General features: G+C 37.4%; 1 protein-coding gene across 3 annotated transcripts in view; it reads right to left on the bottom strand.

The window, feature by feature from the left end:
- Positions 1-3,265: 3,265 nt before the first annotated feature.
- FEZ2 (fasciculation and elongation protein zeta 2) overlaps positions 3,266-15,624 on the bottom strand; it is a 33,550-nt gene continuing 21,191 nt past the window's right edge. For 2 of the 3 annotated variants that reach the window (XR_010388500.1, XR_010388501.1), the window contains 3 exons: positions 12,456-12,521; positions 8,001-8,117; positions 3,266-7,340 (listed from right to left, as the gene is read on the bottom strand). Coding sequence is in view for 1 of the 3 variants with exons in the window: in XM_026102644.2 (XP_025958429.2) it covers positions 7,324-7,340; positions 12,456-12,521 (83 nt within the window). In the remaining 2 variants the exon portion in view is untranslated. The remainder of the gene's footprint in view (positions 7,341-8,000; positions 8,118-12,455; positions 12,522-15,624) is intronic. The other variant, XM_026102644.2, reaches the window with a different exon arrangement.

Below are 15,624 nucleotides of genomic sequence, written 5' to 3'. Positions count from 1 at the left end.
GACAGCTTAAACATAGTTTAACAACTGCATTCTATTCTCCTGAAAAAAAGATTTCACAGGGATCAGTCCAGGTAAGCAGCTGCATAACTCTCAGTGAACTATGAACTCCGGAAAGGAACAGGGATGAACATTTTATACTCCCAAAGCCTAACCCAGAGCAGAACAATTGTAAGGCTACAAGGGGGTACTGATACTTTTGAGAAAGAAGAGGACTGGATCCAAAGGACAGGAACCCTCTTAATGGTAATCTGAGCTCCCCTCTCACCATTTGAGATATTCAAACCCAAACTGTTTTATAGTAGTGGAACCAGCTCATTCTCAAGAGAGGAGACATCACAAGGAAGGGGCCAATTGGAGACACACTGCTCTTAACTCTGGATAGGCTACACATTTGAGAAGAGATTTTGAGACTTAGGTGCTCAATGCCTATGCTAGTAAACTAGCTAGCATCCAACACAAGGCAGATATATCCCAGTATTAGTCGAAACAGACCCTGGGACAGAACAGACCTCAGGAGACTTTGTACCTAGTCACCCACACTTTCCTCTAGCAAGACACCCTCCACTGTCATGTGCCCCTCACAGGCATAACTGCATCCACTTAAGACCTCAAAATACTCCACAGGACTGACAGTCACTCACAGTGCTACAATACGCAGCTCCTGACTGCTACTGGTGTGTCTTAGAGCACAGCTGTGCCAATTCTCAGCTTCATAGCAGCCTTTCTCTAGCTAGTCTTGGGATCACCTGCCTTGCTTGAAAAGGCATGCCCAGAACCTGCACTGACCAGGCACTGCTCTTGACACACAACTTGGGCGGCTGCTGCAGAGATGCTGTGAGAAGGCATATATCTTGCCTAAGATGCATGCCTGCCTGCCACCACAGAGAGGGAGGTTAGGTGCTCTGGGGCACAAAAGGGGGGATCGCACAGTGTTGTTCCACCTGGGGCAATCAGGATGGGCACTGAACTTTCTTAAATGGAGTGATGTTCCCTTCTGGGAGTGGGTATTCCTTACTGCCTGCCAGAGCACCACCTTCAGCCACTCCAACACAGTACGTACAAGCATAGCCAGTGTTCCCTAGAATCTTGCTGCCAGGCTCTCACTGGGGACTGAGCAACCAGTTTCAAGCCCAAAGGAAAGATGTAATTAGCCAGGATTCTGGTGGAGGTTGCAAAAATACCACTCAGTTCGTCTCTTCACAAGCAGTTCACATCTATAGCGTCAAAAAAGCCATGAAGAAGCACTCTGAAGGATTCACCACCTTATTTGGCATCCTTTGCAGGACTCTCATACATCCTGCAACTAGGAGGTCTCCCATTCTTCCACATAATGGAAATCCTTGGATGCATCAGGAACAGTTCACAAGAACCAGCATTACCTATACCCATCCTACCCTTGCTGCTAAAGTCTGAATGCTCTGATTTCCAAGAGCAAGGCCAGTTTTCTCTCCCCAGGAACCTTGCAGATACCAACCTTGTGGGGGAGGAGGTCCAAGCACCAATCTGCAGCACAGTAAATATCACTCACCCGCCGCTAACTTCAGCTGTGCTGTCGAAGACCTCAGTAGAGCATTTGGCCAGATGCTTAAACCTGAAGGACAAGAAGGTACTAGGAAGGTTGATAGGATACACATCATCTCTATCCTACAAAGTCTGAACAAGGATGACGATAAGCCGTTCCAGATCACAGCAGGACTGGGCCACCCAGAGGAACATGTGGCCCAGTCTTGTTTTCCTCCTAGGACGTGATGACAGAGAAAGCAGAAAAAACGTAGGAGTCCCTCTGCGCCCATCTGAGAACTAGACAGTAACAGCCACCACAAACAAATCAACTTACACCAGTAAAGACAAAATGGGAGTTTAAGTCCCACCGCACCCTCTGTTCTACTCTCTGAACCACACACAGGTAACTCCCTCCCTTTCAAGCAGAGCTGATGGTTCAACAGCCCCTTCCCTTCTGTAGTCAGGACTCAATGGCTTGCAGCAGCCAGGCAGATGGATTGCATTTCTTTGCGTCAGCCTCACACCCACTGCATCAGCAGCTTCTCTAGCTCCAATACTGCTCCTCTGTGCTGGCAGCCCAACTCAGTCAGCCAGCCAGCCCCACAACTCGTTTTCCTCAGTGTTGCTAGCACCTCCCAACACCTACTCACTTTGAGACACTTCCTTGAGTACCCAGACATGGCAACTTCCCCAACATCCAGCCCCCTAATGAGTTTCCCTTCTTCCAGGGCATGAGTATTAACTACTTATGTTCTACAGGGTATTTACAAGGGAGAAGAGACTTGCAGCCTGTAACACAAATGAAAGTCACCCAGGCAGGGGAAAGGGGAGAAGAGGAACCACTGGTTTGAAGTAGCAGCGGGAGGGTAGCGGGCTCAGCATATTTCTCACTCATTGAGGCATCAAGCAAGTGTCACCACAGAAGCAGTCTCAGGCATAGGGGCGGAAGTAGGTATAGGGAGGGACGTGGATAAGAAAAAGGGAACGAAGGGCCACAGGGAAAGAAGCATGGGCAAAAACAGGGAAAGTGGGCCACTGTGGGGCTTGACCCTGCCCAGAAAACGCAAGGTCATGAGAGGCACAGGCCAGCAGGAAGCAACGAGGACCATCTTGTTGGTCCCACCATTTCATCTCCAGAGTCAGTAAGTCACTGCTGTGGATAACCGAGGATCTGGTCTTACCTTGTGAGGTCCATTCATCCATAGCCAATCCCCAGCTGCTGCTGACTGAGCTCCTCCAAAATGGCACGGAACACAGCTATCTCTCAGTCTCCTGTGTCACCCTGTGATGTCATGGCTGTGCCACTACTGGCAGTTGTGATAAGAGAACTGTTTCCCAGCCCTGGAGAAAAGGGTTTTTACAGGAGAATGCTAAAGGTATGGCTGGAATGGTGTGAGGGTGTATACAAAGCACAAGGCCTTGTGGGGTGTTGCCAAGAAGGCAGTTGCTGGAAAATCTAGATTGTTTTATTTGATTTGGTTACAATCATCTGAGTATTATCAAGCCACAGACTTGTGTAGGACCGCTTATCAACTTAAACTGATATGCAATCACAATTTCTTTCTATATTAAAAAAACAAAAACCAAAACCCTTGAAACAAGCATTTTCCAAACATCTTCCTGAATAAAAAAACCCCAAACACTTTACCTTCTTTGCTGAGTTTTTCATCCTGTTACATTGTATTACTAAATGATGCCATACTGCTTTCAAGAAATGTGCACTTGAATTTAGAAATTTGCATACAGCACTAGGAAAAAAAAATAACATTAATGCTTTATTCCATAAAGTTAACAAAAAGCCTGAACACAAAAATTGGTTTGAAAATGAACAACAAACAACTATGAGCTCTATCGGAATTAGCATTCAGTGCAGAGAGGATTCTGTTCAACACTTACAGAGTACAAGACAGAGAAAAACAAAATGTAGCTACAAAAAAAAAAAAAAAAAAAAAAAAAAAAAAAAAAAACCCACCACCAAAAAAAACCACCAAGTAATTCTCCTGGTTCAAAAGGTTTCTTCATTAGTTATTGTTAGGACTTGACACTGATCAGCTAATGACAGCCATCACTGATCAATACATGAAAACAAAAGGAAAAGTGTCCTGAGTTAGGCCAAGGTTAAAAAGAATATGAGCAAAGGAACAAGATACTACATTTCACCAGCAAAGATAAAGCATTTAAAAGTCCAAAGCATTCCTTTTAATTATTCAGTCTTAAGTGATAAGAAAACCTCTGCAAGGAAGATTCTAACCTCTCCATCATTGGATGTGCTTTATATAACCCTCTTATAGCTCACTACTATCAAACTTGTAAACACTTTGAAAATAAATTGCATTATCTTAAAATTATAACAGGTAGATGTACCTTTCTGACAATCACAGTTTCTCTTTAGGCTTAAAATAACCTCCCCTATGCCCCCAAGAGAAACAGAACACAAGATTCACCTGACACAAGACTCATGATTCATGTCACTTTGAGATTTCATTTTCTGCTTGATGATAGAGGTTTTTAAGGTTTCTGGAAAAATTTTATATCCAGGGTAGCTTGGAGTCACACATGAACGATTAAAAATTAGGATGGATATCCACATCAGAAGCTACTTCCAAACCTACCCAAATTCAGTTACTATTTCATTCCAGCCCCATCACCCACAAGATACATTTTTCAGAACGATCAGATGGTCAGTAAATTTGGGCTTGAGTGGAACAGAGTTGAGAATACTTCACTAAAAAGCTCTGCTTCTAGTCCCTTCCTGACTGAATTGGGCAGATGCTGTTTTAAGTGAAGCTGCTGATCACCACTGCCCATTAATGCCATAGCTAGATAAGAAGGCTTTGTGCTACCCAGGCTCTGTACTATTTAGAACTTCATGAATTAAAACCAGCATCTCAAGTTACCCTCTTCAAAATGAGTAGGCAGCCACTCTGAGTGAGGCAGTGCACAGGTATGAGCTTGCTTATCAACAGTATTGTCAAGCACACAGGATGGCATTTGCTGGACTAGCTGCAGTTTCCAAGTGACATGCATGCAGAAAGGATACCAAGGTAATCCAGCCTGGAAGCAACAAAGACATGAATGGTCCCAGTAAAATCTGTGCTCCAAAATAAAGGTTGCAATCACCTGGCACAGTTTACAGAAGACATTCTTTATCACTGGTTATTTATATCAGCTGAGAGTCCCATTAGATCAGTATCTCTCACCAGAAGAGAACTGTTATCAGTATCATTTTCCCTGAACACGAAAGTATACTTCTAGGATTCTTGACTATCTGGGACACACTACCCTCACTCAAAATGTAATTCTAGCTAGCAAATGAATAAGCTTATCAAATGAAGTATCTGAATCTCATAAAATGGGTTGGATAAAAAACAGCTGTTAGAGAAAGTGATCTACACATACAAATACCTAACTTTAAGTAATTTAGGATCTACTGATTTTAAGGACACTTCTCTTCCACAAATCTTCATACTGAAAATGCTTATTTTCAGCAAGGGATAATCCTTGCATTTTTACCAATTCTCTTCTAGTATACTTGTCAGCAACTATTCTTGGGTGGCCATCTGCAGCTATCACACACTGAAAATACAGAATAATGATGAAATCCAGCTCCTTGGAAGAATACAAGATTCAATAATGGATCTGGAAAAAGGAAGCATAATGGAGAATCTGAAGTACACAGAACTCAGAAAATAAGACTTACATGGTTCTGTTTATTCATATGTTTTCAGATATACTTTTATATAGGGGTGTGTGTGTGTGTGTGTGTGTGTGTGTGTGTGTGTGTGTGTGTGTGTGTGTGTGTGTGTGTGTGTGTGTGTATGTATGTATGTATGTATAAAATATTTGCCACTGTTGGCAACTGTTGTTTAATGTCAGGGTTTTATATACAAGGTAAACAGGTACTTTCAAAAATACTGTTTAGTCTGATGAAGGACATAATACACAAACAGATGCTTAGCTACCTAAAGCTCTTTTTGATTTTTTGGTGCTTAGTTTTCTTTGAAGTTTTACTACTCTCAGTATTTTGTGATTAAGTCATCCAATTTGCTACAACACCACAAATTTTCTGTAAGTGCTTCTGCAATTCTCTCCTTAATTTGCTTTTTCCTGCTCCATCCTAAGTTACCTCAGGCCTCAACAGTAGGATTGGCCACCTCTGAATACATCTGATTTGGAGACAAAGTGTGTTTCACAACATGCACTCCTTTTCTAAAAATAAAACAAAATTGGGTTATCTCCTTTAATCAATTTCCAGGCGTCAACAGTCAAAAGAAAGCATTTCTATACAAAAAGCATGCCATAATGATTTTATAACACCTCAGCTAAAGAAATAAATGGCATTTTTCTTTTTACATAAACCACTAGCAAAGTAGAATACAGCAAACAAAAACCTCCTCAGATATGGCACATTTATTCAGGAAATTTATTATTCCTAGTCAAGCTGGCAAGTGTTGATGGTGAGCTGGTGTAAGGGGAGAAGAATTTTAAATTCCAGAAGTTTTACCAATCAAAATGAATGCTTGCTATAATAGACAGACCTAAAAATGATACTGTGAAAATATTCAGGAACAAATTCCTCCTCAATTAAAAAAAAATGAAGACTTTAAATAGAAACAAATGCTTGAAGAAAAGACATATGTTTATCTCTTTAGAAACTTATCTTCCCGTGTTTTTACATATACAGTATGTAGAGATGGGTGTAGAATACATAGGAGTTCAACCTAGAAGATAACTCCTTTATTTCTGTTAGTACTCCTTACATGTCAATCTAATCCTTAAGACTGGCAAAGTGACGTGTGACAAATACGTAATGTCGAGGTTATGGGGTAGGTTTGTTTTACAGGATTTGTAAAAAAACATTCTCATCTGTTTGAATGCAGATACTTCATCACAGAGGAGACAGTGCATACAATTTACAGGAGAGATCTGTAGTAAAACTCAGAGATACACAATGACCAAAGTCTCTATATAATACTCACTTGGAACCTCGGTGCATGTCTTTTAAACTGTACATATAACTTTAAAAAGATATAGCCTTTTAAAATGTTTATACATTGAAGCTTTTTCATTAAGATCAAACACTTAATAAGAACAGTAAAAGTATAGCAGCAATATGGGAGAATGTTATCCACATGAACATTAATTATTAAAACAAAACCAATAAATACAGAAATATTACATTATTCTGATGTTTGTGTTAAGCAACAAGGATAGGTAACACACTGATTACTTAAGAAAAAACTGAAAGAAACCAGATTTGTTCACTTTCGGTTGAACTATACAAGCGTTGATAAGTTCTTATTTTAAAAGGAGTGTTGAATATTGATTTCCACCAACACTGTCCTGAAGTGCTTCCTGAAGAACTCATCCGAATCCTTAAGTGCAAGCCTGACTATGATCCTTTTTGCGTTTTTCCTATAGGAACTAAGGATGGTTTTAAATATAGATTCCTTAAAACGAGACTTATTTTATTTACACTATTCAAAGTTTACTTTTCCTTCCAACAACAAAATGTGCAGGAGGATTTAGTACATGCTATACAATGTAAAAATAGACTTTAAAAAGCCAGAACAATGTGAGTAAAACTGTACAGTGTTTGTTCCCTGCTCCAGTCCATTGCACTATAGAGTTTAAGTGGATGAGCTGTCATGCCCAGAAGACTTACTGTAGGATTAGAATATCCACACACAAACAGAGGAGGTAAATGCATACTGGCTTAGGCATAGTGCCAAATGAAAAAAGATACTAGGAGTTATATCCACAGAAAAGCTTCTCATCAAAGGAAGGAGCATGGCTAATTCTGAAAAAAGGCAGTCCTCTTCATGTAGGACACAGCACTGCAAAAGAATTGTAAATACATGTGGATAAACATCTGTGAAGTTAGTCTGTATAAAAATAGTGAATCGTGTAAACTGAAATACTTAAATGTCAAGTTCTACCCCATCAGTTACACAATAAATCTAGACTTCAACTGAAAATCTCAGCTATCATCCTCTTCTCAAAAGAGAATCAAATGACAAAACCCACTATCTTTAACTAATATTACCCAGAAATGAGTTAACTAAAGGTCATGTCTTAACAGTGCTTTTTGAAGTGTTCTATTAGAAAATAGAACATTCAATAAAAAGTGACTGCATGCACCTAAATTTTAAAAATATGCACTGACAATTTGGGATTTTAATTCTACATTATAAATTTGGTGTGTATTTGAATCACATAGAGTGGTAAGACAAGACATGTCCTTCATGTGTTTCTCATTCCTTTCACATGTAAGAGACACAAACCTCAGAACAATCCAGCTTTCAAACCAATGCTAGCACAACACAAAAGCAAATAAAGAAGTCAGGTGTAACAATTAAACAGAAAATTTTCAAAGACAAGAACATAAATGTTCATGATCTGAAATACTTGCATAATTTAAAAATAGAACATGAGGTAAATTCTTGCTTCGTTAATTTAAAACAAAAATTTTGTTTACATTTTTACTTGAAACTTACAACTCTCCTCTCTACCAAGTTGGGTTGAAACTGGCAAATATTTATGAGGCTGAAAATGCCTCTATGCAGTCATTTTGTCCATCTTTTCATCAGAAAACAGCCTAGACTTGCATATTTCTGAAATTACAGAAAGATGCTACTACTTTGTGCATTGTGATTTATTTGCCAAGTACAATAATGCATCAACAGAAAGACAGAAAGTCTCTGTAAAGAAATTAAATGGATATAGTCAATATACACATGCTTTCATCTAAAGATCTGGTACCTGATGTTGTCTGACATCTAAAAAGAATGCAACTAGAAGAGATGACAAAAATATCTGTGCTCCCTGTTTTACAGCTTAATTTATGCACAAGAAAGTTCACTGCTTAACTGCTTGTGTAGATCTTTTAATGGAAACAAACAATGTTTTCAAAGCACATTATATTTATTCAGCCATCAAAGATCAGTAGAAAGACAAGCATAAACAGCATTTAAATACAGGTAGCTCACTTGGCTGCCAGCTGCAATCTGATAATATGCTTTCTAAAATCAAGAATTTCATAATACCAGTTTGATATTTCTTTCCCTATCAACAAATGCATTCCCCTGCCTTTCAAACCTCAGATTTTCTACTTCATGATCCCTAAGGATAAGACACAGTAACAATATTAACACATTAAAAGAATTATACTCAAAAAAATTAAAGCACAGTTGCAAATGCTCATCAATTTCATTTTAGCATATATCTTTATTCTAAATCTACAAATTATAATATGAATCATATGCTGTTGGAGGAAGAATTACAATATATTTGCAAAGCAAATCACTAAGTCCCTTTCATTATTTCTAATTTCAGTAAGTAACACTGATCAAATAATAATATGAAAATGTTCACTGCAGAGTAAAAAGAAGTAAGAGAACTCCAAAAAGCAAAAACCTCCTCAAAAATAATTTAGGCAACATCAAAAGCAACACAAACTGTACAAGGCTACCCGGAATGTGTACCTGCTCCAGCTTTGGGAATTTATATCTGAAGAGGTATTCCCTATGGAAAAGATCCTGGGAAGAGCTAACTGATCACTGGAAAAAAGGGACTTAAGTATGAGGACAAACTAAAGTGATGGCATTTTTAACATTCTGGGGGACACAAGAGGGCAGCAGAAATTGGGAAAAGAGGATGCTTAAAAAGGCAAACACTACAAACTATTTAAAAACTAGTAATCCCGTTTGGAAATACACATGGATTTTTTCCCTCCCCTAACATGAATAATATAATGCCTCTGTGTAAATAGCACTGAGTTGCACTGGCCTTTTTTGCTTCTTTATTACACTACATTTTTACAGGCGATTTTTCCTTGTTCTAAGGATTTTTACTTCCAGCGTTTCAGATGCTTTAGTTGACATTTTTACATACAACAGGTTATGGAGGAGAAAAAAAAAGAATAGCCCACAGTGACATGGCAGGTCAGCAGATCTTGTTATAGAACTCTCCAGTTCCAGTCCCATGCTCTAGCTCTTGAGCAAACTGCCTTGCCTAGACAGATCTACTCAATCATCAGTAAATGAAGATACTGAACATTAGGCAATAAACACTGTGGGGTCTTCCTACGTGATCCAAATTTAGTTTCTCACAAATTTCAGAATTATTCCAGCTTTTAGATCTGTTCAAGATGGTGACATTTCTATAAAACACTTCATGAAAATCAGAAGATACAAATTTAATAGCTTTTGTTTCTATCAAAGCAGCAGTGCATTTGGCAAGGTTTCTTGTCAAACACGCACTTGCTGCTCGATCTTATGGTTCCATTTACCTTTCCATGTTCACAGCACTTTGTCGCATTATATTTTGTGAACAATCCTACGGCAATTGTTAGAATCACATTTTTCTTCTCATATTTTTCTTCAACACATGATTCTAAACAATCTAAATAGCTTATCAAAAGTAATGGACAATATCTGGGCAAGATTACTGTCAATTCTGTGGATAGCCATAAACCCGGAAGAGACTAGCTTTTTTTTTTTTAAAGAAAACAACTATTTAGAAAATGAATCTGCTGCTTTAAAAAAGAAAATATGATTAAGGACCTTTAGAAGACTTTTTTTTTTCTTTTTTGCATGTGAAACACTAGAAATGGCAAAACTAGAAAGAAGGTTGTAACTGCTGACAAGATTCCACGCTAACAGGATTCCCAATAAAGCTACATCTGCCCTATTGTCACATATACTTTACTGCCTTCCCTTTTGTTTGAAGATTGGGAAGGCCTAGAAATGATTATCTTTCTGCTTCTTTTGGAAAACAAATTCAAACCCCTAAATCCTCACAATCGCCTTCACCTCGCCAATACATCTTAAGTTGTCTCAGTGAAAAGAAACGATCCCTTAAAAAGCAGATCGCTCATTTTACTTTGAAATTCAGGGAGTAAGTTGGAATTTCAGGTATAAATGCCGAGGTCAAAGTTGCTTCAAACAATTGTTCAGAATCTTCTAGTCTCCCCTTAACAGTCTGTAAAAATAACTTCCAGATAACAGACAGGTGGCTGGGAATATTCTATGCCATGTATGAAGCACCAATGAGACTTAAGGCCGGATGTCTTAGTAGCAGAAAGAGGGGAAAAACAGATTGCAACTTCAAAAACAACTGGAAGATTTTGCCTCTTCCACAGGATACATGTGCACTGCAACACAACACTGCCAGTTGAGCTAGCAGTTATCTATGCAATCTAAACATAGCAACATGAAGCTCTGTGCTGACTAGCTTGCATGTCTCTGATAGTTGTAGCACGGACAGACCCACAGAAGAGCAAGAAAACCTTAGTTTCTTTCAGTAATGAAATGTGGTAGCGGTAGGGAAAAATTACCTTTTCCTTTCAGTATCGAGTGATGTTGGCAAAAGGTTACTTTTTGCACTCCAGCCATTTCTGTTTTACAATTTAAAAGCAAAAATGCTTCCCAGAAAGTGATGAAAGAACTGTGTGATCTGACATATTTAATGAGCACTAAGTTTTTGTAATTATCACAACCATCTGGTAGAACATCCCTGGTCATTTTAAAGTCATGAGCATGCAGAGGCAGAGGTAGGAGAGAACCACACTATCAAACTTCCCTAGATCATCCTGTCATAGGTTCACCTAATCTGCTCTTACAATGTCTTCTATGCAGAAGATTCCTCAATTTCTCTAGACAGCCAGGTCCTTACTCACTATCTTAGTAATTTGAAAGCTTTTCTGGATAGATATGTCTGAAGGTAAAGGGCTCTATAAAAGGCAATAAGCAAACACCCTTTCTGAAAATCTTTATGTTAGACAGATGTAAGCAAAAACAGGAGCAATCACGAGGATGAACTGAAAGGATCTCCATGCTCTTACTGTACCACAAGAATTCTGCTAAGCTGTAGAAATGATCCTCTTTCAACAGGAAGTCTGTCAGAGTTTCTACAAAACTGCATGGCTCTCTTTCGGGTATTTCTGAAGATAAGAGCATGCTAAATTTTATCTACAACTTTAAGATCATGGTATTTTCAAATGTCTGCAAGATGAGAGTGATTAGAAATCATATGGAAGAAGTAAGTGAAATGACTGTATTTGAAAAAATAAAGCTTGGAAAACATGATTCCAAATTAAGAGAATGACTTTGGATCACATGAACTTGAACATCATAATGAATTTCTGGGCTGCAAATAAAAAGGCATCTATTTTTTGTACACGTTCGTCTAGATCTTGTGAGTTCTGATGCACATGCTAAGCCTTAAACACTAAAGGAGATGGGACCATTTCTATGCCAAGAATTAAGTGAGAACATAAGCATTAGTATAATCTTGGCAAAAATGAAATCACAACAAAAATGCTTAAAAGTAATTTAAGAATGTGGAAACCACCTGGAACACTTCCTTAAAGCTGAAGACAGCGGCGGTTCTCGTTGTTTGACACACTGTTAACATACGTGATGCATCAGAGTGGAAATAAATATATGATTAGTAGACAACCCTTATAAAGAAAAGATGACAGAACATATAACATGTAAAATAAGTATGATTTTACTATTCACCAGAAGGTGAATATCACTTTTTTAAGCAAGGGTATAAGCACTTCAGTTAGCAAATGCATTATTACCAGAGGCAGTTTGAGTTCTCATTCTGAAAAATCTGTATATTACATGTTTTTAACTACACCATTTTACTTTGTAAACCAGACTGCTCTGCTGCTCTTGACATCCTTCAGCTACTTGAGAATATGCCGCATATTTTTGCTATTTTATACTATCACAAAAAAAAGCAATACGATGCTTCATTTATGAACTGTATGCTCAAAAACCTCTGACATGAATGTAACAAAAACTAAGTGAGGACTTTATTTGAAAAAAGACAACATAATTCATGAGTGCTGCAGGACTACTTTTTTCAAATACATATTGCATCCATAACAATATAAAATAAAAGATTCTTGCTAATGACTACAAGCTAAGAATCATACTCACCTTTTAAAATATAGTCTGTTAACAAGCTTGGCACCTTCTCACTATCCTCTTTCATGGCGTGAAGGACTAAAGTAAATGAAGAAAAAAGGTAATTCAGATATTTGCTCACAAATTAAAGATATTACTCTGGGGGCGGGGGGAGAGCAACCCACAGTGAAGCTGTTTCAACTACTCATAGGGATATTACTACCAGATCAGCTAGAAAACACTTAACTGTAATATACAGAAGACACCATGAGACACAACATCTGCACCTTTCACTTGTATAATTCTCACTGAACTCCACAGTAGGTGGATGCATATGACCCATTTTCCATGGTTAAGTAATTACAGTAAATGTCACCAACCTAAAAATACTACACTTAATATGTCAGTGTTCTTTTAACAGCTGAGGGAAACTACATTTTCTATTTCACATATTTCCATGCACTATGAGAAAAAAAAATTTAAACGAAGAAAAAAGGTAGGAATATTTTTTTCCTCATTCTACTTCACAGGTGACAATATTTAGGCATTTTAAAATAGGATATTTACAGTCAGAATTTTTTTAAACTTCATATTGAAATTATAAATCCATTAATGTTTTGTACTTTTTTCTGTTATTCTCCCCACCAGTTGATTTTATTAGGCCAATTTGTCCCTAGCTTCAAAATCCATGAAATTGTATGAGGCTGGCCAAGGTTTTAATTATTTTTACTTTACTTTTCTCACCATACTTCAGATTTGACTACAACAAGTCAGTTTTCCAACACACTGACATTTAATCTTTCCTCATATCTTGTAGTGAAAACTGCAACTCTACATATGACAATCAAATATTTACACAAGGAAAGGTAAGGACAGAGCATTCTTAGCATTTCTGACAGTATTTTACCAGAAACAAAGAAAAAAGCCCCTCCTCCCCATGAAAACCTCTTTAAAAGAAAGTCACCATATTCAAAACTGAAATATGCTAACAAATGCTAGAGGGTTGGAGATCTTAGATAAGAAAAGCAGGCTCCATTATTTAATTTCTCTCCCTGATCTTCAGGCCAAATCATACAATAACATCACTCTTCTGGAGAAACACTGCTATAAATGAGGTGGGGAAAATGTTTTTTTTCCGAAACCATGAATGTTACCAGCTGTAGCCTAAAAATGTCTTAAAATACATTACTGAGTTTGGAATTTACTTAGAATAATGTCAAAGTGCCATTTTCATGAAGTATGGATAATTTTGAATTGACATTTCTGAAGAAAGAGTAAGAATTAGAAATTTCTGAAGAAATAAAATAAGAATTATTTTTAGAATAACTCATAAGCAAGAACAAAGTCCCTAGTTTGAATGTTCCAAAGAGAATCAAGTCTGAAACAGAACATGATGGAAGTAAACAATAATAATCTAAAGACTGAAAAGAAACAACCATTTTTAAGACACATATCTGTCACACTATACTCGCACGTAAAACATCAATTACAAAGGTATTCATGCCATCCATACTTGGGTATTCAATACACATAGTCTAAGCAGCCTTCTGAAAAACCCCTATCTCCTTCCAAATAGCATGCAGAAAACCGTTTTCCAAACTTTGACTTTCTGAAGTGAAGCTAGGTTAGATGTGCCTGAAGTGCTCTGGAGCAGGTGATGCATATATTCTCTTACACAACAAAGAGGGTGACATAATATTCAGAGTTTGTTCCACTGACCTGTTCTGGTCTTTTCAAAGACTCAAAAGAAACTAATTCTAAATGTGATTTAGGTGCCAAATTTTCCTTTACACTTACAAGAAGTTTCCTACTCCAGAGAAAAGCCACAAAACAACCTGAGTGAAGTCAGACTATTGAAGGCCATGTGTTTCAGAATGACATACAGCTTCACCTAGTATTTAGAGCTTTTCTTTTCCACATATGAATACATAGCCCTTTATTGCTCAAACAAAACAAGAAAGAATCATTACAAATTCTTTTTTAAAGGGATCAGAGTTAAAAAAAAAAGGACACCTTTTGGTTTTTCATTTGTTCAAAATGCACTGTGTGAATGTTAAAAATAAAAGGTTTTAATTAGACTCTTGACAGTTCAAGACGGTAAAAAGAATACAACATTTAAGGAGAATACTGATAGATGATTCTTGCAAAATACTTCCTCTTGAGCATAGTTTCACTTGGTTTATTACAGTCAGCACCACTTACTAAAACGAAGATCTTCCAGAATATGAAAGACATTCAGGTTTTGAAGAATTTAATTAAGACTGATCATAAACAACACTCCCTTTCTTAAATAATAAAAATGTTTAGAAAACATTGGGCTCCTTATCCAAGAGGATGCTGCATTTACTTCAGAAGACTTTCCTAGTGCCCTGAAAGTACTCTTATTTTGAAGCAAGCAGTTTAAAGCTCACGCTCACTCACAATTTTCAAGTATTTCAAAGTGGTGAATTTGCCTTCCCCAACAGCTGTTATCAGCAACAAATACTAACTTGCAAGGAATTAATTTTAAAAACTACCCTGACAAGCAAAAAAACCCTTGCAGATCTGGACAAGTATTCTAATCAGAGTACACTAAACAGCTTACTGGCAAACACCACTGATCCGTTGTAATTGCCTGTTGCAGATTTCTCATGAGCATGCTCCAAGTTTATTACTAGAACATTCTGATTAACAAGAAGATTCTAATTTTATATGCAATATCTGTTTTATGTTTTGAGGGAGACAATCACTTTCTAGTTATGCATGCTACAAAACATCAGGAAATATTTTTAATCACTAGTTTATGGAACACAATCTTTTAAATTAAGATGGTACAGTATTAAGCAACTTGATACATGTAAGCTTGTCTGTCATTCCATAAACCATAATTGACAATTCTTCATGAAATAATATCAACACGGCTGAAAGAATCAAAAACACAGAATCATAACACATAAGGGTATTTCAAACTCTGAATCCCTCATGTGAGATTCTGAACTTCAAATATAACAACAAGCATTTTATTTCAATTTTTATGTTGAAATAAGATATCAGTGTTCATAGCCATGGAATAAGACACAGCTTTAAATAAAACTGCCTGAATGCCTGCCTAACAACAGCACAAAATGTGAGTCAGGAAGTCTGCAACTGAATCCAAGGATCAAGTTTCAACCAATCCACAGAAGGCAACACTGTTAATACTCTTTATGGGGTACTTGTACCA

This window comes from Dromaius novaehollandiae, chromosome 3, assembly GCF_036370855.1.
Source record: "Dromaius novaehollandiae isolate bDroNov1 chromosome 3, bDroNov1.hap1, whole genome shotgun sequence".
In the NCBI taxonomy this organism is placed as follows: domain Eukaryota; kingdom Metazoa; phylum Chordata; class Aves; order Casuariiformes; family Dromaiidae; genus Dromaius; species Dromaius novaehollandiae.
This window is presented reverse-complemented; position numbering and strand designations above follow the sequence as displayed.